The 21,269-nt window shown below is 38.2% G+C and overlaps 2 protein-coding genes across 3 annotated transcripts; both read left to right on the forward strand.

Moving 5' to 3' along the window:
* The first annotated feature begins 1,014 nt into the window (after positions 1-1,014).
* Positions 1,015-21,204, forward strand: LOC128670140 (protein Wnt-11b-2-like). The gene is made up of 7 exons (XM_053745572.2): positions 1,015-1,348; positions 14,179-14,414; positions 17,828-18,044; positions 18,135-18,407; positions 18,772-18,940; positions 19,506-19,762; positions 20,151-21,204. The coding sequence occupies exons 1-7, from the start codon at positions 1,272-1,274 to the stop codon at positions 20,326-20,328; spliced, it is 1,407 nt and encodes a 468-aa protein (XP_053601547.1). The 5' UTR covers positions 1,015-1,271; the 3' UTR covers positions 20,329-21,204.
* On the forward strand, positions 11,386-13,625 carry LOC128670142 (uncharacterized). Of its 2 annotated transcripts, none has more exons than XM_053745575.1 (2): positions 11,386-11,856; positions 12,318-13,625. In XM_053745575.1, exon 2 carries the CDS (start codon positions 12,387-12,389, stop codon positions 13,410-13,412), a length of 1,026 nt encoding a protein of 341 aa, XP_053601550.1. In that variant the 5' UTR covers positions 11,386-11,856; positions 12,318-12,386; the 3' UTR covers positions 13,413-13,625. The 2 variants fall into 2 exon arrangements, with proteins under 2 accessions (XP_053601550.1, XP_053601551.1); XM_053745576.1 differs by having other exon boundaries at positions 11,771-11,789.
* Positions 21,205-21,269: the final 65 nt, after the last annotated feature.

The following is a 21,269-nucleotide window of genomic DNA, read 5'->3' on the forward strand; positions in this document are numbered from 1 at the left end:
AAAAACCATCCAATTATGCAGTGCATAAAAGATACAAATGTAGCGTGATTACTGATTACATTTCAATAGTTCGATTGCTAGCACTAGCATGTGAACGAGTAAATAAGCTCCGAATACTCGCATAATAGGCACAATGCTTCACAATGAATGAATGCCCACTCGACTGAATTGATAAGTGGGCTGAACTCGCGTGGGGAGAGCGCCCGCCCGCCGCCGAGCGCCTTGCCACCGAGTATAGAAGGGTTGTACTTTGTAATTGTATGCCGCAGAATTGATGTTTTCTGTGAGACAAAACACATAATATAGGAATATTTATAGGTTACTTTTACACATTATGTGTTTTATGCGATATCTCTCACATCTCAGGTGTTTAAATTTTTAAAATAATTTCGGCCCGATGGCCTCCCAATAATATTTTCCTTTTCAACTTGATGAGAGAAAAGGACTTGTAATATATATGTATGACTTGTATTATATCCTCCCATATATATATATATATATGTATATATATATATATATATATATATATATATATATATATATATATATATATATATATATAGTATATATATATATATATATATATATATATATATATATATATATATATATATATATATATATATATATAGTATATATATAAATATATATATATATATATATATATATATATATATATATATATATATATATATATATATATATAGTATATATATGTATACAAGCTAGTAGTAGTATATATATGTATATTTTCTTCTACACGTAGCAAAATAAAACACGGCCACTGGTGGTCACCTCAAAATACAGAAAAATTCTTTTTATTAATCTAAAATAGTCACGAACCTCAGCCGTGTGATGAACACGTGTTCGACACAAATATATACATAAATCTTTTTGCGTACCAAATTTCACAATCTACAAAAATAGCTCTTTGATTTGGGTATCTAGCAGATAGGTTAGCTCATCTATCTGCTAGATATTCTATGGCGGGAGAGCGATGCGGCGGCGGCGGCGCGTTGCTGCCGGCCGGCTGACCAGTGGCCGCGAGTGGCGGCCGCGCCGCGCCGCGTTCATGTGCACTCATTTGCAGACGCACCCGGACCGCGCGCTAACACGCAGCGCTCCCCGCGCGTTCTAACTTCAAATTCCCGCCAAATATTACGCGAACTTATTTCGGCCAATTACATTTTTTATTTTTGTTTCGTTTTCCTTATTAATTTTATGAAATTCGGTGGTTACGTTTTGCAACACATGTCGAATTTTAATTTGTGATGCGTTGTTTTACTGTGTTTTTGGTTTTGTTCTTCTTTGTGTTTTTGCAGACTTCGACGGAGGCGATTCGGTGGCTGTAAGTATATTTATTAAAATAGTTTTTAAATAATTCATCATTGTAATTGATAATTAATACCAATAAATGTATTATTATACCGTTAGTAATACTTGCGATTAATTTGTTAGTAATTTTCGAAAAAATATTTAAACCGTTTTAGTAATTTGTAAAGTTAGGGTCTACTTTACAAATTTATTACTATATAACGATTTAAATATTTTTTGGTAAGTACTAAAAGTTATTAGGCTAGTTGACATATTTTTTATTTTGATGACTATTCCAATGCCCTTATATATATTAGAAACACTGTGATAATGACAATGCTTTCAAAGATATAAGATAAATAATATCATACACATTTTTGGACTTGTCCAAACGATCCATACTAAATGACACGTAGAAGTAACTGGTAAAATGCTCGCAAAAAAGCTATGTTTGTTCGACAGCCACATGAAATATTACATTTATGGTGAAGACTTTTTAATAATTTAAGTTTTTTTAGATTTTTATGATGGTTGAACTTATTTTTAAAATCCCATACTTTTTAAAATTAGACTTCATCAAAATTAATCTTCGTGTAATGATCCAGCTGCATTGTTACAGTCTGAATTATCATAATGATCCTAAATTTATCAATTTTATCTAAATTATCCATTCTGACCATTTGTGACAAATTACTAATACCTGACGATTTGCAAATCTGTCTGATTGACGTTCTTCGGCCAAACCTTTTGCAATTTTCCTAAGAATCAAAATTAAATTTCTCTGCGAAAGCGGAACCGATATGATTTTCATAAAAACTTTAACCAATTATTAATCATATATTAAATATAGTAATTAGGAGGTTGATTTTAGAAAAAAAGAAGCCTATGTTTGAACGGGATCTTTAACTACATGTATACCATGTAGTTAAAGATACATGTATACCATGTAGTTAAAGATACATGTATACCATGTAGTTAAAGATCCCGTGTATCAAAATTGGTCCAGTTTAGCCGTGAAAGCGAACAGACAGACTTTCGCATTTAATAATAATTACAATGAGTATATTAGTATGGATGATTAAGAATTCTCATAAAATATACTGTGGATTATAAAAATACAGAAATAATCTCGATAGAAGATAATGGTTTGGGAGCTATAAACAGACTCAAATATAGTACTTATACACTCGTCTTATGTAACAACCCTTCATCCACCCCAGCGATTTTTTCTCGCGGTTTAAATGTTTTCCAAATCGAATTTCCCTTTCATTAAAAATTACTTGTCTGGCTACATAGCGGTGTTTGTAGTATTTCCATATAAAGCGCGTTTTCCAATGCGACAATTATTTTTATAGCTTTGATGACTGGGTGGCTGCAATACTAATGTAACTGTTTTCACACAAAGCGTCACGGACAATGCCATTCGTTCATTCAAACTCTCAATTATCGTCGGGAATATCTGTAGGATATTAACCCGTTAAGATGAGCATCCAGTGTTATCAGAAAATATATTTGCTTCAGCTTAACTTCCAAATGAACGAGTTTGAATTAAAACCCGTGTAAATTATGATTATTGAAACGAATAGCGATGCGATATCATTACTAGGTAGGTGAATGTTCTTCATAAAACTTGTTCGCAAAAGTGAGTTTGAACCAAAAATCTAAAAATCGCAAATATGTTAGAAATGGAAAATACAAGTCTGGTTTTCTGACCTGATACAGAAATAGACGACATGGAGAAAATGTCTGATGAAAGCGTAGTGTTCATTACAGAAAATATTTACATATAAATCTTCATCCTTTTCTTTCTGTACTTCCTTTTTAGTACCTATTATAAATCAAATGTTGAATTAGGTAAAATGTTTTCCTTCATTTCTAAATTGGTCGTATTCATGAATTTTTGTGGTGTGGTTCGTTCTTGCATAAATAAAAACAATATCTTTACCCACTACCAATATTACGATAGATAACTTGCTCATCAAGCTACTGTTTGTGGCGGCGCGGCATAAAATCGCACGACTCGCCCTCGCTCGTCCACTGGCGTTCCCTAATTGAACATTGCACTAATGAGCGGCGTTGTTCAGCTACAACCAGCAATTATACCCACCCGAGATTACGCCCGAAAATATTCGGAATACGATCCGGGATGCCGGGACTCCGGGACCAATCCCGCCAAAGCAATTCCGCAATCGTAATTTCATCATTACGATGCAATGCAAACCGGCAGCTTGTATTTGTGCAGCCTGACTGTATTTGGATATTAAATTCCTACAAAATGCATACCGCATTGTCTTTTTTATATGAACCACTGTTAGTCAAATGGACTTGTTGTCTAGGAATTCTTAAGTTGAGATTGATATTAACTCTACTAAGAGTGGTCACTACTATCCACTGGGCCGTCGCGTCGGGCCTAATTAAAAAAATGCTTTCAAGAAATACTTACCAAGAAATTTAGGATTATTGTTGTACTCAGGTGTTATTTTGTTTATCAATCATAGGATAGGATCACTAAAGACGAGAGAATTATGTAGCTTTTAATAAGTATAGTTTGTAACATAAATAATCTGTAATCGTAAAGATTTTTAATATTTCAACTCGATTATAATAAGTAGTTCATTTATTGTACAACTTTGATGAGAAAATATTATGGGAATAGGTTTAACTTTCACGGGAGTTAACACCTGCAGTGGCACCTGCTCCCACGCCTTAAAAACAGATTTTATTACATTCCTACTTTAGGAATATTGTCTATAACTGGTAATACTGGCAGTCGACCCGTTCCTGACGTGGGAAAGAGCCACCTGCTTTATAATTTCCAACGGTTATAGCTGCCCGAAGACCTGCCTTCACCACCCACTGGGATTAATAAACTTTCAACAACAAATCTTTACTGGACATATAGGTAAACATAACGGTAAAATATACATATAAATAATCATATTGTTATTTTTTTCTATTCATAAAAGGTAAAATTGCGCATACCACAAAATTTTCTCTAATGCCGGATCCACACACTATTACTATATCCTTGCAGTAAAAACTCTCACAAACACAATGTAGATTAGAAGAGCCATGGAACTAAAATAAAATTATACAAGCTAGAGCGAACTAGTATAAAATTATACAAGAGTACATTTAACAATATCGATTTCCAATTAGTTTTCAGAAGAAACCAAAATGTCTATACTCAGCGAGAACATCTGGTCTTTTGTAAAAGGTTTTTCCGTGAAATAGATCAAAACCACGCAATCTAAAGGACAAGGTACCTAATTATTTAGATAGACCACGCTGTAAACATAAACGCTGTAAAAGTCGTCCGTGACCACCCAGCTCTATAGGAGGTAAAAATGTCGTGTAAGTGATCCGCTGAGGAGCTGGGCATTTTCGCTGAGTTAGCAAGGGCCGTGTGTGGCAGACCGAAAAAAATAATTTGGCTCGCTCGAGTTCCCATCGTGACTTTTCCAGGCGGCCGTCCCGTGCATCTGGCGGGACCTATTATTAGGGGACGGCTCTTAATGCTCTCTTAGGTATTTTTATATGGCTGCCGTCTTAGTTTTTACGATTGTGATTTTTATTGAAATCCCCCGTCCGCCGTACGTGTGCTCGTGATATGCCTGCGGGCGAAGGTGAAATACGAGCCACTTTGCCAGATTTATTTTATAGGACTGTGTCCGATATACGGTGTTCAGGTTTTATGTTTTCCCCGAGACAAAGGACGCCAGTTTTCCTTTTACAATAAAGTATGTTAAGTAAGGATCACCGAAAACAATACAATGTACCTATGTAGTTGTCCTCTGTCCCTCGTAAATATTTAAGAGACAAAAATATTTTGACCTTGTCCTGTCGGTTGCGTCCATATAAAATGATGTAAGTATAATTTTAGTTAGATCAATTGCTAAGTAATTAGAGTAAATTTACCGAACATAACCAGTCATATACCTTGTACCAACTTGTTTTAAAAGAGGGAACAATCATTTTAAAAGCGGAAACTTGAGTGAAAGCCCGCAACATCGGCGTCAGGCCAAGTTTGACGTGAAGGGTTTCGGGGCGAAAGTTGGTGCAATCGAGCTCGGAACTTGAGAGCAAGAGGATAAGATTTCACGTGTTACTGTGGGCCTGTGGGTAACTAAAGTATCGTTCGGTATCGATATAAGTAGATATAGCGTAAAGGTGAGGTACGTATTTAATTATGGAGCGTCGTGGTCATCATGTAAAACGTACAACAAGGGCCTTCTACATTTTACATAACCAAGATGATAAATCTTCGACTACAGTGCGGTTTTATCACCATAATTTCTTTCACCAAACAATGTTGCAGATCGGTTGCATTAAAATTAGGAAGCACTATTAGGATTCTTATCCTAGATAACCGAAGATTCCTAGGTTCAAATCCTATTATTGTGTATCCTATGTAGTATATTATATTTATATTTAAATAATGGTAAGCCCTTCTGGCATAATAGGGACCAACACTGTTTGAATGAGTTTCTTTCGGCATTTCTTCTCAGCAGTGGTCGTTCCGAAATGCTAGTAGTTTGTAGCTTTGATAAACATCATTTAATTTAGATTATGACGTGAAAATGCCTGTGAAGGCCTAATTTCTGAATAAATGATTTGATTTTGATTTTGATTTAGTGCTTCCTGACTCTTCCTATGACTTTTTTCAAACTCATAACTCTTAAAAACTAAACCAAAGGTCCGAAGGACCTTAAGTCCAAATGTTTTTAAAATGTCTATGCAATAGTTTTAGCAATAATCTTGAGAAATTATCGTCTTTAACCTTTGTCAATTTCAAGGCAGTAAATCGATTTCCACGTGTATTTTCCAGATGTGTGATCTTGTTAAACGAAACTTTATTACTTCCCATGTTATAGAGGAAAACTGAGATTGACCAATGTAAATAAACGATTTGAATATTTACAAGACAGTTGAATGAGACTGTGTTGGCCGTGAGTACATCTGTGAGCATGCTGCACATAACACTCCTAGGGATGTACTCAGCAGAATTGAGGAAGTCTCGATAGAGAATAGGCCGAGCAGTTATACCTAACTTAACCTACAGTCAGCTAATGTATAAAAATAATGTAGACACTTTGATATGTATCTGAGTAGGTAACTAACATAATAAACAATGTAGCGTACACTGCATGTGCACGTTTCACGCCTGATGAAAGTTGTTTATTCATCAGTCATTTTCACAGTTGTTTTAAAGTTGCGTTGATAAATATTATCCAAACATAAGGTGGAAGACGTGACCCTACGCAAACAAAGTATTGTTTAGTTTCAGGCGAAGGGGCTGCGGCTCTGCTCGCGGTAGCAATAAGTGCAACAAATCGCGGCGCACGCCTCATTTGATCTGACACAAATTTATCCGCACCGCCGTTTTATTTACGCCGCCGCCGCCGATGCTCGGTTTGTCCTGACAAATTCATAAATTACCGACATCCTCGCCACATTCGTTTAGCTTTTATTTTTGTCACGGATTTCTTGGTCGGCCGTATCGACGGCAGCCTCTTTGAAGTATGGCTCATTAGTCAACTTTGTCCGATGACTATTTAAGTACTTTGTTCGCTGTTAGCTTTGTTTGATGAGTGTAATCTGATAACACTAGTTCTAAACATATTCTAGTATGTTAAGATAAAATATTTTTTTTCTAATATCTCAAAAATAAAATTACTTACATATATATTTATTTGAACGTGCTAGCTGGAAGTATTATATAAGTGAATCCTTGAAAAAGTCTCGCTAAACAAGGGCATATTATGGGTAGAGCTGAACAAATAATATAATCGAAAATAAGATAAGTCTTAGGTATCTAGGTACTACAAATTGTGACTACTGTGACTACCAATAACTTGTAATACTTTTTTATTGATTGGTTAGGTTAGGTCACAGATACGAGAGTACATTTTTATTTACTAGTCACAGATTATGACGAAAGTGTACCAAGTATCGTGAACAATGTGTATGCTTCACATTTTCCTAAATACCGTAATGTACCGTAGTAGATTTGTATAATAAAATAATTTTATTAAAACACTGACAATGGCGTTATTGGTGATTAATTTAATGAATAATTGCGAGAAGTTCGCAGGGTGAGGCGTGGGGGGCGGCGCGCTGTCTGGCGCGAGCGTTGACTCACGCGCGTCTCCAAACCGCCCTCCCGCCGTGCGCCCGCCCGCCTAACGCTATAATCTCAACGAACTACGACGCAGCTACGATGACCTTATTAGAAAATGATTATACTTATAATTTATCATTTAACGCCTAGGCACGTCACTAAAAATAAATACTTATATGTATATTCAAGTTAATACTTTATTATATTATATTTTTAGACTATAGTCGCCAAACTCTATTTCTCATGTATTAATAATGTTAGTTTAGTTCATTAATAATTTTGTTAATAATTATTGATACTTATTTCATAATTTAAAACAGATAAAAATAATCACAAAAATATGTGATTCATTAATAATGAGCAGCAGAGATGAGGTCTTATGGTAAGAGGTGAAACGTGTTGTTACACGCAAGCTCAAATAATGACTAGGTATGAGTATACCTAATGCGTGAATACGCATGATATCTAAAAACGAATCTTTCTAAAGTTAGTATAGTGAGAACCTATATAATAGTTTCAATATTAATAAAATTACATTGCTTTTAATTTTGAACTGTAAAACGCTTACGAACAACAAGATAAGGCACGGAGCCCTCGAAGCGACCTCCTCCCTCGGATCGCAGAAAAAACTAGGTATTATAAAACAGGTATTATAGTGAATGCAAATCTGCAACACCGCCATTTACATTGGATTAAATTCGACATGATTTATCGACGCGTGTTTCGCTCCAGACGAGACATTTCGCAAATAAATACCGAGTAGTCACGGACATTTTATTGCAAAATAAAATATTCAAACTACACAGGAAATACATCGGTTGAACGTCATCTGAAGTATTTAAAAAAATTGCGTTTTAATTCAGCCGAAACACGAAAAGCTTTAAAATCCTTAGGATTTTCACAGGTTTTCAAGTTGACTCTGAAATCCGCATTAACGATATCCTACTATAGATAGTTATTAGAAAACAATCTCCAAATTTCATTTTGAGAAGATTGTTTCTATACCGTCTATGTCTAAAAATCCTTTATACGAAGTACTTCCTGTATAAATGTCCTGTCACCATCACCACAATTTCGAATTAATAACAATAAACTTACAATTGTTCGTTTCAACGCCTCGACTTAGACAAATCGCCGTTGTATTGGACAATTTGTTGAATAATCCTTGCATTTGTTTCAATTATTCCGGCTTCCTACTTGACGCCCGTTTACCTATATTTGGACCGGGAAAGGGATTTGCCGACGCGTGTACGGAATATACATTGAAAATTATGCATGTAATTATACTAAGTAATAGATATTCATGAATTGTACCCAGAATGGGCTCGAAACCCAGGATAACATTCCGTTATTATTATTATATTCAAGCGTTAATATCTTACGTGAGAATTATAAATAGACCATCATTTCAGCGAATGTTAGATCTAGACCTCTATTTTTTTTTCAGTGAGCAAACGTGTAGATATTTTGTTTTGTAGTTTCATTCTTGAAGAAGAAAAAGAAAGTATAATTATGTAACTATATTCTTGGAGATGTTAGGATTCACGGACAAGCTATTGGATCAGAACCGTCGAGTGGACATAGCAGCACATTGGTTCATTACGTAATTTGGTATTTTAAGCAAAACGTGGCCGTACCAGCGAAGGTGGCTCTCCTGCAGTTTGTCTGCTAAGTATGTCACAGACATGAAAGCTGCCGCGAATTCAGGAGTTCCTCACGCAGTTAGCGTATCATTGTTATGGAGACAAATCATAACTTATATTAAAGTCACAACACACAAGACACACAAGACATCCTATTGATTAAAGAAAGCTTGCGTTAGGCTGAATATAATTTAGTGCTAATAACACGAAAATCATGAAATCCATAACCCTAATCTCGAAGTCAATAACAGAAACTGATTGCCGTTTGTAGGTATGTAGTTACGATGTAAGTCAATGGGTATTATTAGTCGTGCGGGGAATTGAAACGGCTGATCTTGATTAATAACAGGCATTAGTTATAGAGTAAATGTGGCTGTGTCGAATGGTTCATAATTAGGGTATCATTGTCCCGTGTGTAATGAAGCGCGGTGGCTTGCTGCGACGCCACGGGGCCTGTCCTGGGCCCCTTGCATCTGATTGTAACAAATTGAGATTTCTTTCGGTAATATACGCAATTATACAATGAGATTAGGTACTCTTGCTGCAATGAGACGATGTGGGCTCGGAAATGAAACGACATTTTGAAGACCCAGCGCGAAAAGAGTGTTTACAATACTCCTCCTTATTTACCTTAGGTACGTGAAAATTGAGGATCCAAGGTACCTTGGATCCTCAATTTTCATGCTTGATTTTAAGTGCATTTTGTTGTAGCAATCAATATTCTATAATCTCAAAGCCTTAGGACGTAACTCGACTGGAGCCTACATAAGCCTTCGTGATTCATTGACAAGGTTTTTTTTTGTCACGCCCTGAACTGTGCTATTTATTATAAGCCGCAGCACGAAAGTCACGTTCTTTTAAGCTTTCTTTAAAGTTCCCCGGCCGCGGGCGGTGCAGAACGAGCCGAACACACACGCGTGGCAATCATACTGCATTTAATCATCATTAAAGCGAAATCAAGCGCGGCTGCAAGCGTCAGCTTGGTAATGCCGTGTTTTGGCCGTTTTTGCCGCTCCCGTGGGATTTACAAACCTTTAAAATGAATTTTCACTGTCTTTCGGACAACAACTGGCTATTTATTTGTCGCTTTGTTGCAATTTTTTGTCGCTGATATCGTGGGTTGAATATGAACGATTCTTGAATGATTTTTGATATTACTAGCTTTACGCTCTTACGTTAAGGTAGTAGGTAAGTAACTAATTTTTAAAACCTAAATAATTTTATTGCTAAATTCAGTTCCTCAAGGTTTATTGAGTAACTTTTAAAGCGTCAATAAAATCCCTAACGGATTTCGCTAAAATTATTTCGCTTTGATTTGTTCCACGTCGAATGTTTCGTACGACCATCCTGGCACGTTCCAAACGTGCCGTGATCATTTGTACCTTTTTGCGTATTAACCCTCGTAGAAAAGTTTCGAATAATAATTTTACATTGTAGCGCGGCGACCTATTTAAAAATTATCTGCATATACAAAACACAAAGCGAGCGAGCAAAAAGCTTTGGTGATCTTTTGTGCGGCGACCAGTTATGACAAAGCGAATGTTCTACCCTCCGCGGCATCCTTTGTCTCCTAGATCGAGATAGACGCGTAAAATTTGATACGGGAATTATTTTATTAGATCCACGATACACGTGCGCGGCGTGACGAATGCGATAACGCCGCCGGCTCCGGCATCGGACCGGCTCGGAACAATTGCATTCCACATGAATTAACCATAATAGAGACGCGGCTAGGACTACGGAAGCTTTGTGCTCGCAACCGTGACTTCATGTCCGGAGTCAATTGCCATTACGTAGTTGAGCGGTCTACGCTGTAATTCCATTTCACGCAGTCACACTGCCCAGAGCCTAATCTACTTAGGTATGCTAGCGTTTACCAAATTCAAGTCCCAATTGCTTCAACTGAACTATGAAACCCAATAAACACATTGAGTATGTAATTGACTAATTGTAACATACCAAAATAAATAAACAACAAAGCTTTAATTTACTTCTGCTTTCTGCAACGTCTCAAAGCATTTACTCGTAATTTGTGTTCAGCAATTTAACGTTGTAAGTCATGACGTCGCGTGTACAGTTCCCCATGGCATTAACCGGCTATCGACTTAGCAAGTGAAACTAAATTAATTTCGCGTTTTCAGTCTCCTATTTTATTGAGTTCCTTCCAGTTTTTGAGATCATTTAGTACTTACAAAGTTAATTTTTAGTCAAAATTGCACAAAGAAAAATAAAGGCTATGTTTTATATACTTTTTATTTTTAACTCAGACTGGCCGCAATCGAGCGTTTAGGTGCCGAGGACCGCGGAACTAATGCATCAATAATGAACTGTGTTGTAACTTTGTGGCAAATACGTACCGGGAATATTCATAGAAACATCAAAGGACGACGTCAATTCATCGCTCACAAGTTCGGAATTAAATTACATTGTACATATTACTCACGCATTGAGCAACTTGTATAACACTACAATCGTTTAGACACGCAACTGTTTGTAGAGACCCAAAATTCGCACAAAGCATCCCCCATCGAATTGGAAACGGTGCCATCGGCAACGCGTGTCCTTGGCAGGCACGACAAAACGTCAATGAAATTTAATATTCCGTGTATGATAACCCAGTTATCATGAGGTAAAACGGAATATAAAAACCGGCAAGTGCGGCACGGCATCCCTCGAGGCCAGTCAAGCCTGCCCGCCCGCCGCCGCCGCACGTAAGCTACATTTCGCTACGAAGTTGCTACGCACCCACGCCGCGCTACACTTTTCAGCACACGACTAGTAATTTATCGTTACTCACTTTTCAGAAATAGATTTGGTTTTTTAATTTGTTACCCAAAACAAAACTTTTTCCGAACTGGTACCTACCTTCCGATATTATATGGTACTGAATTTTCATTATAATGTATCACCTATCTCCCTAAAATTAACAAATGACGGTAAATACATAAGTACTTTGAAATCTTATAGTTACACAAAGGTAAACTTAGCATAAAGTATCAATTTTTATTACCTTTTGCAAAATTTCAGCAGAACTAAATATTGAATACTAAATTTACGACTAGGTAATTTTCATTAACTTTTCTTATTTATTATGTTGCTTGGTAGCTCAACAGAATAAAAAAGTTATTTCATTTAAGTTACACTGCAACAGCACTCAAGAATAAGTATTAGGGACTAGGTATAAGCGCTGCGTAATATTCTTATTGTGTTTAGTAAATAACTTTCATCAATATTTTCAGATTCCTGAATAATGTTTGGGCTAAAATGTGTTTAAAATACACAATGAAAACAATAACTCAATCCGCGAGATGAGTTTATTTGTAGACCTGAGGCAGATCAGAACGTCGGTTACGAACCTGTCGGAAATGGTTGACAAGTTGTCCTCTTCAGTTCGGAGGGACTCTCTAAAAGAGGAAGTTTCTAAAACATCAGAACCAATGGCCTACGGAAGTCCGATGTCTTCCATATTTAAACCGACGACCTTGGGGTTCGGTGTAAGATTTTCCAGTCAAGAAGATATTTACAAGGACATGCCTTCATCTAGGCTACGAAGTCACATGTCACTTCCTAATTTAGGAAAAACTGAAGCTGCCTTTGACAGGGCGTCCTCGTCGCGATTTGGAGATCGCCCTAAAATAGTAGAGATCGACGACGAGAGGGGCAGCAGGCAGACCATACAGATAACGTCAGAGGAACTCAGCGACTGGATCGTTGCCTCGATCAACAGACGACCGCACTTTGATGACAACGGTGACATTCATCCAATGGATTTTTTGGAAAATGTTAAATATTTTATCGACGAGCTAAAAATGTCCCCAGAAAAACAGTTGGCTTTTATAATATCCTGTCTCGATGGAGTACCTTTGATGTGGGCTCGGTGTTTTCGGAGTGAGTTTAAAGATGTCGAGAGTTTTTACGCTACGTTCGAGCAGGAATTTTGGGGTCCAGATAGACAGAAGTCAGTGTTGTACGACATGAAACTGGGGAAATACGACGAGGGAAGTTCACGTATGAGTATGTCGGAGTATTTTCTGCACAAAGTATGTAACTACCGTCACTTGAGCCCGCCGCCTTCGGACTTGGAGATAGTGTACTCGTTGGCGGCGCATTTTCCGTCGGCTGTGGAACTGGAGTTGCGCCTCGCCCCAAAGCCCACGCTGCGGGACGCGTACCGCGCGCTGCGGCGAAGGGAAGGGGAGTCCGCGGAGTTCCTCCCCAACTATCTGTATGAGATGTGCGAGGCGTTCCAGCGCGGCTCGCGTCCCGAGTCCACCAGGCGTCCGGACTCGTCACGTTCCACTTCTAAAGCAGACGGATATAAAATTAATAAATAACCATTTAAGTAAAATCTTTAAACTATATATTTTAATACAACACTGTTCTTGTGTAGATACTATCGCACTACATAGTTATTTTTGAATCTATTACCTATAAAGCAAAGCAAAAAGTGCGTGCACAGCCGCAACAAAATTATTAGTATAGGTAGGTACTTTAGGAAACCAGCTTCATATTAATTATAATGAATCGAATATAGAGAAGATATGTAGAGCAGATATGTAGAGCAGAAGAAAATTATTCAGTATTTTGGAACTTCTTAATATACCTATTGGACTTGTCAGAAAGGTCCTACTTGAGTACAAATTAAAGCTGAAAATGAACTTGCTAGGGGACACGGATACGAAGGAGCTTACGAAAAAAATAATATGGCAAAGGGCAAGTAGAATAAATAATAATCGAATAAGAATCATACAACTACGTTGTTCGATTAAAGTGTGTTCAACAGTATTTACTATGTGTAATTTATGAAATAAATACTTTTACAAAGTATAAAAATAGTTTTAATATTCAGGATCTCACAATATTTTTTGTATATAATCAGAATTATTCATCTTCTTAGACGATTTTTCAGAGGACCAATGAACCAGGCAACTTTCAGTCAAAAACCAAGTCTTGAATCATTATTTGAATTAAAGATCTATAGTGTTTTATTTTACGGAATAAGAAAGTCATGATTATGATGAAGACAACAAAAGACCACCATTTCCTTAAGAAGCATCGAATAAAGGAAATAGTATGATTCTAAGAACCTTCTTGCTTCAGAGCTTTGCACGAGAGCGAAGGCAACTGGACCGAGAGTGAGTGCGGCGAGGCGCGGCGCAGCGGCGCGCTATGGGGCGGGCAAGCGCGCGCGTGCCGCCGGCAGCCCAGCGCCATGCCGCACGTAACGGCGGCCGCGCGCCTCGCCAGGACCGCTTGCCTCGCTGCCAACGTCGGCGAACGGTGGAACTGCTCCGCGGTCGAACTCGCACCCAAGTTTTCTCCTGACTTGCTCACTGGTAATTTCACTTTCATTTATCTAATTGTAACACACAGACTATTTGTAACCTCAGCGTGTATGTACGTGTGGGTGGCTTCTCTCGTCGCAAACGTCGGTGAACGGTGGAACTGTCTCGCCGTCGAACTAGCACCCAAGATTTGTCCTGACTTGCTCACTTCTAACGTCAAAACCGAGTTAGCGTTTCTACTATTTCCACTTCGCACGGACTTCGACATCCTTAGGTGTGAGAGCACTGTAACGCATGTCATCCCTGATTGGTGTCAGCTTACTTCGGATTCAGCTCTTCAGTGCCTATCCAATAACTGCGGCAATTTAATATCACGTTGAATTGCGTTGAATATATGAGCTATGGGCCGTTTGTAGTGGTCAATTACTTACAAAACAACCCTATTGATGTCGCCGAGATTATTTGTGAGCGAACTTGGTCAACCATGCTTCAATGAAACTTTGAAGTTCATTGTCAATCTGTCTTCTGATGTCTACCGTCTATTATCTCGACTGTAATCAAAAGAAAATGCGAATAACATTTTCCTTTTATTACACGAGCTTTCATCATCTCGCGTGAGACTCTACAATAAATTATTCGAAAACAGCGAAGGAAAATATTTTCGCGTTTATCTCGCGTTGTCGTATACATATTACATTACATAGGTATTTTTATTAAGACTTGGGTTATACGTTTTATGAGTAGGCGGCAACTAAATAATTTTTACTTGGAGAAATCTGAATAATCCAATTATAAAATACGCCTATCTTTCGAGCTGCCTTGAAATAAGTATCTGTAGATATTTCCGCTACATAAAGTAGGCACTTGTTCAATTTATTTAAACCGCATACTTATGCATTCTGTTCCGTCTGGAGCGGCTAGAAGTTCCGATGGTAATGAAAGATAAGGGAAGGCAAGTTTGTCGAGTGTTTTAAATCAGTGGCAGGCATTGTGCGGGCGCGGCCGCCGTGACGACAGCGCTTTTCTTCGGCCGCGCCGCCCGCCACGCCGCTCGTTCCGCACCGCGACCGCTCTTTTTATTCACATGTCACATCCACCGTTTATTTATTGCTTCATGGGCAGTTAATTTTAAAATTACTCTATTGTTTCGCATTTAATTTACAAGTGGATAGAAATATTTGATGTCCATTTATAGTCACGCCTCTTGAATCACTTTGTATGTCAAAGGCCGAAAAAAATATATATCGTAAAGATTTAGTTATTGTTATTTATCATAACAATATTTTTATTACTTCATTGAGAATAATATTATCGAATGATAATTACCAACAAGGTATAATTTCGACGAAAATTATTGCGACAAAACACGAAAATTATTAATATTCCAAGATTCCATTCTAAAATAGGTATTGCCCATTTGCATGCGCGGTAAAAAGTTCATCCAATAACGACAAAATTATGGACGCGAAAAGGGAGGAAATGATTAAATAAGGAAGAAAGACAACACGCGATCCGACGATGGCGCGGCCCTCTGGCACAAAGAAGAGGAATATAGAAAAGCTCATATGCAGCGCTCGGTCAACGCGGTATCCAAAAGGAAATATTTTTGAAACTCTTTCGAAATGAAATACTTGTATTTAGATATCAGCTTCTTGACAAAAATATCTTTCACATCCCCGGCAAGTGATTTATGGACGTTATTCCACAAATCTCCTATATGTTTCTGCTCAGATTTGTACCTAGTTAAAAGCTTAAAAAACCTTGAGTGGATCGTCTATAGGTATGTACTAATGGTATTTTTAATAAAGCTTATTTTATTCAATTCATATAACATACATAGACTTTGATATTTATTAATTTAAATAGTAATGGTGTATACTATTTATGAGCCTATTCATTGACCATTAGCACATTCTCTCATAAATATATTTATGCGAGAATATGCTAATCACGACAATTAAATAAAAAAAGTTTTGTGTGACGAAGTCTATTAATTTATTAGATGAAGTTTTTGTGTCTTCTTCAATTTGTGGTACCTCCGTGGTGTCTGCACAACATGTCGTGAGCGCCGTGACGTGACCACCGGTGCGCTATTGATCCTTTCGAAAAATGTATCCGATAAAACAGCTACTTGTATCACGAAACGCCAGGCAAAAGAGCATTAGATGTACTTGAGCTGCACAATCCAGATTAGGGAGCAACACACACTGGATACCGTGTTTTCCTTATTATTTAGAAAAGATTAAGTTAATTTTACTCGTTCGTCCAATAGTATATTTAGCGGCGAAACATCATAACTTAACTAAATCAACTTCATTTCAAAGCAAAAATAAATAAGTATTTCGTTTTCGTTACAAAGATAAGTAAATAAATAAAAATTTGGCTCGTCGTAGTCAGAGAGATCTATCACAGACAAGACGCCTTTGTTATTCCATTTCATATCTTGTTAGAACTTACTCCGCCTTTGTAGATAAAAGATAAAACCTAAAAGAAATGAACTTCTTTTTCGCATCAGTCGTCTACAATCAGCGTTACAGGAGCGACTATGAAAAACGACTAAAAGTTAGAAATAGAAAAGAGGACAAACAATGGCGAAGTTTTTCTAGTTTTAGCATGGTTGTCGGTATTGTGCAGTTGGCAGCGAGTGCGCTGCGCTCGCTACGGCTACGACGCTACGAGTGCTACGACCGGATGCCGTCTACGAACGAAATACGGCGCATTGTTTTTGGTCACCACTTCGAGCGTCTACCCACTTTAGGAAATTAATTGACACGGAACGTTGTTGTCGGCTACAAACAAAACCGTTAGGAATCTTTGGAGTGCTCCCGGCTTGATACATTTTAATTAAAAGTTTTACGAAGCGAATAACGTCTGCGGTTGTTGTGGTAATGAACGGCAAATAACGTTTCATTAAGTCTCTTAACTGCCTAATTTCGTTCATATACTAAAATAATACAATTTCGTTTTTTTAAATATAAAATTTGCCCTCATTAAGAGACCGCAGCCGATATTACCGAAAAAAATATGAATTGCTATTCTAGACAATAGATCTGATAGCGTAACATATTTATAATTTGTTATCGTCGGATTTAGATCCTGCTATGCGTATAAAATAAATCAGTCTACAAATCCTTATTGATGAAACTGACTTTCTTCAGATGTAATCTTTAGTATGTTAAGAATTTTATCGGAGGTTCGCCATACAATGCGATCAGCGGCAAGGGACGGACTACAGAACGACGGACAAAAGATTTAATTACACGCATGAATCAAGCGTGGATCATGCGGGGGGTGTGGGCAGGCGGGCGCAGGGGACGACAGCGATATCGTGAGCTGTGCACTCGCGCGCGATCCTCGTTGATATCCTCTGTGATAAGCTATTGTTCAGCTAGCTGAGGATGCGTGCGGGCTCTATCAAGATCGCGATTAGATTGTTAGCGGCTGATGATAATTTTCTTTGGCAGGCACTCGCGAACAGGCGTACGTGTACGCGATATCCGCGGCGGCCCTGGCGTGGTCCGTGGCGAGGGCATGCGCCGCCGGCTCCCTACCAGCCTGCTCTTGCGCGGCACCTCCTAGGGCCCCGCCGCGACCGCCGAGGCAAGCTCAAATCACACCGGCTGAACCTCACACTAGATTCAAGTGGGGAGGATGTAGTGATAACTACCAGTGGGCAGAAAGGTACCTATCATTAATTTGAGGTTGTTCAAATTCAAATTTGGTTAATTTAAGGGAAATGAAAAATGACAAATTTATCCATTTTGTCACCAGGTTTGCAAAACAGTTTCTAGACGCACACGAAATCGATGTTCGAGACGGAAATATCGAGGATGTCATCGAAGTAGGTACAACGACCACCGAGTCCAGCACGACCGTAACCATGGAGCCGACGACCGCGCCCCCTGTGGTGATACTGGTGGATGACCAGCCAGAGCCGCCGAACACGACGGTGCCCCCAAAAGGGAAGAAAGGGCGCCGGGGCCGCAAGAGGCTACCACGCTCGCCGCGCCGCGGGAGGCCGACGAGAAAACGATTCAGAGACAGGTATTTTCATTTATCAAAAATAGCATTTATCAAAATGTTGTGTTCTGGTTTGAAAGGTGAGAGAGAGAGGCAGTGTAATAACAGGGTACTATGCTAAAAGACTAGGCCATATGTAGGCAACGCGCGTGCGTATTCCTGGTGTTGCAGGCTTCCATAGACTGTGGCCACTTCGCATACTTGTTTGTCTTCTCGGTAGTATAAAAAATGCTTATCCATAACTTCGAATACAAAAATGTACCTACCTGGGCGATGGACATTCCACGAACTAAAAGGTACGAGGTTACTACCTAAACTCATCTGTGTCTAATGTTTTTATAATAAATGAATAAAACATAAACAAGTATTTTTTACTATATCTATACAGATACGAATATGAAGATCGTGGTTCCCGCTCCCGCTACCGCAATATCGAGTACCGCATGGCGGCCGACGACCCTCGCTTCGACCCGCAAGTGGACTTGCGCACGCGCCTCGAACGCCTGCGCCCCCTCATCGCCTCCGCTAATCTGCTGAACTACCGCTTTGGAAGAAAGGTAATTGAAATACCTATCTATCAATGACTGGATTATCAACGCAGAGATAAAACTGCAGATAAAAGTAACTTGAAGTTTTATAGGAGGGTGCTTTCTAGAACGAAAATGAGTGATTAAATAGGAGGAGCAAGTTTGCATGAAAACCGCGGGCAACTGCTAGTAAATAAATCTACATTATTCACAATAAATTATTCGAAGGTTTTGTATGGAATTTTATTCAGCGACGTATCAAATTCAAATTCAAATTCAAATTCAAATTCAAATTCAAATTCAAATTCAAATTCAAATTCAAATTCAAATTCAAATTCAAATTCAAATTCAAATTCAAATTCAAATTCAAATTCAAATTCAAATTCAAATTCAAATTCAAATTCAAATTCAAATTCAAATTCAAATTCAAATTCAAATTCAAATTCAAATTCAAATTCAAATTCAAATTCAAATTCAAATTCAAATTCAAATTCAAATTCAAATTCAAATTCAAAATTCATTTATTCGTGAAAACAGGTACAATGGCTCGATAAAAATGTTAATATAGTATCACCTTACTTATATTCCTAAATAGATGGTATCAAGCGGCATGCGTACCAAGTGCACGTGCCACGGCGTGTCGGGCTCGTGCTCGGTGCGCACGTGCTGGCGCGCGCTGCCGGCGCTGGCGCGCGTGGCGGCCGCGCTGGCGGCCGAGACCGGCCGCGCGGGCCCGCTGCGCGCGCGCCGGCGCCAGGCGCGCCGCGCCAGGCCGCGCCTGCGCTACGTCACGCCCAGCCCGGATTATTGCGAGCCCGACCCCGCTGCCGGCTCGCTGGGCACTCATGGCAGGTATGAACGATCGAGCTATAATAACGTCTTCTCATCGATTGCTAAAACACTGGTGTCAGATTTAACTCAAGTCTCCTTATGGCATCTGACATGATATCGCTTATTATTTAAAGACTTTCCGTATTGCTCCTTCGTCCTATTTAGTAGGCAAAATCAAATTACGCAGGGACATTGGCAAAGACAAATATGTGGAAAGTGGAAATAAATGTTTTTTCGCATTCGCAATTCCAATGTTTTTTAGCTCAGTAACTATTTCCTATTTGGAACTATGTAGTACGATTTGAATAATATGCCGTAATTTTAGACTGAATGTAATATCTATTTTTTTATTGAAAAGAAACCTCAATATACTAGCCTCAATACCTATTAAAATATGATAAACTTACAGACAATGCAACGCGAGCTTGGGTTCCGGTGCCGGCGGCTGCGGCCGGCTGTGCTGCGGGCGCGGCAGGCGGGCGGTCAGAACGTCGCGGTTAGAACGCTGCCACTGCCGCTACCACTGGTGCTGCCGCGTTGACTGCCAGCTCTGCAGGCTCACCACTGAGGAACACTACTGCAATTGACTTAATATAACATCGAACCCTCCGAAGAATTTTCCTAACTGGGCAAAGCTGTACTTTAGCAGTTTAGAAGTGCACCATCAGCCACCAAGAACACTTTTCTTCATAACACTATACTTACCTACTATATTTGCGGAAAATATTCTTGAGTGTATCGAAAACTTGAGAGAAAAATTAAAGATTTATTTTCTTGACTTAAAAAATATTTTACATTATTAATATATATTTCAGTGTTTCTTCTTCTTTCTCTTTACAATATTTCTTCTAATTTAAATACTACTATTTTAACCAATTAAATATCTCAGCCAATTTTATCATTTTCGACCATTTTCTACAATCTTTTTCATGCCAAAGATAAGTCTACACCAAAAGATATCTTAGCTTTCTGTGGTTACATAAAATAGGTACATCAACTAGTCATTAAAAATTTACGCTACAAGATGTATAAATCTTTTCACTCGTAGTGCTAGAACTAAATTAGATCGTAAGGTTGTTAGCGGGCGGTATATTGGCATAGTTGCCTTATATAGCCGTACTTAGAATAGAATTTCACCTTCTTCGCCATTTCTTTGGAGAACTGTTAATTTATAAGAATACTGATATTCATAGTTTAGAATTTGTCTTGACAATAATGTGTTTTTAATTAAGAATACCCTGATACCATGACGCTATAAATAGAGCTTTGTTTGCATAAAATATATGTATATAATTTTTGTAGAAAATCAGCTTTGAGTATCTTCAAATACCTAATACTTGTAATTTTAAGGTAATTCATGTTTGTCGTCGTAAGCTACTATTTAAAGTAGTGTAGTAGATATCTTTCTTTTGTTGAAAGATTTAGTGTATAATTTATTTATATTCGTTGTAAATAAAGTTCGTACTTAGAAGTGATTACGCTTTTATTTAATCTTCTGGTGAAATTTTAAACATTTCGCGTGTGGTAA

Source organism: Plodia interpunctella, chromosome 5 (assembly GCF_027563975.2).
Source record: "Plodia interpunctella isolate USDA-ARS_2022_Savannah chromosome 5, ilPloInte3.2, whole genome shotgun sequence".
Classification (NCBI taxonomy): Eukaryota; Metazoa; Arthropoda; class Insecta; order Lepidoptera; family Pyralidae; genus Plodia; species Plodia interpunctella.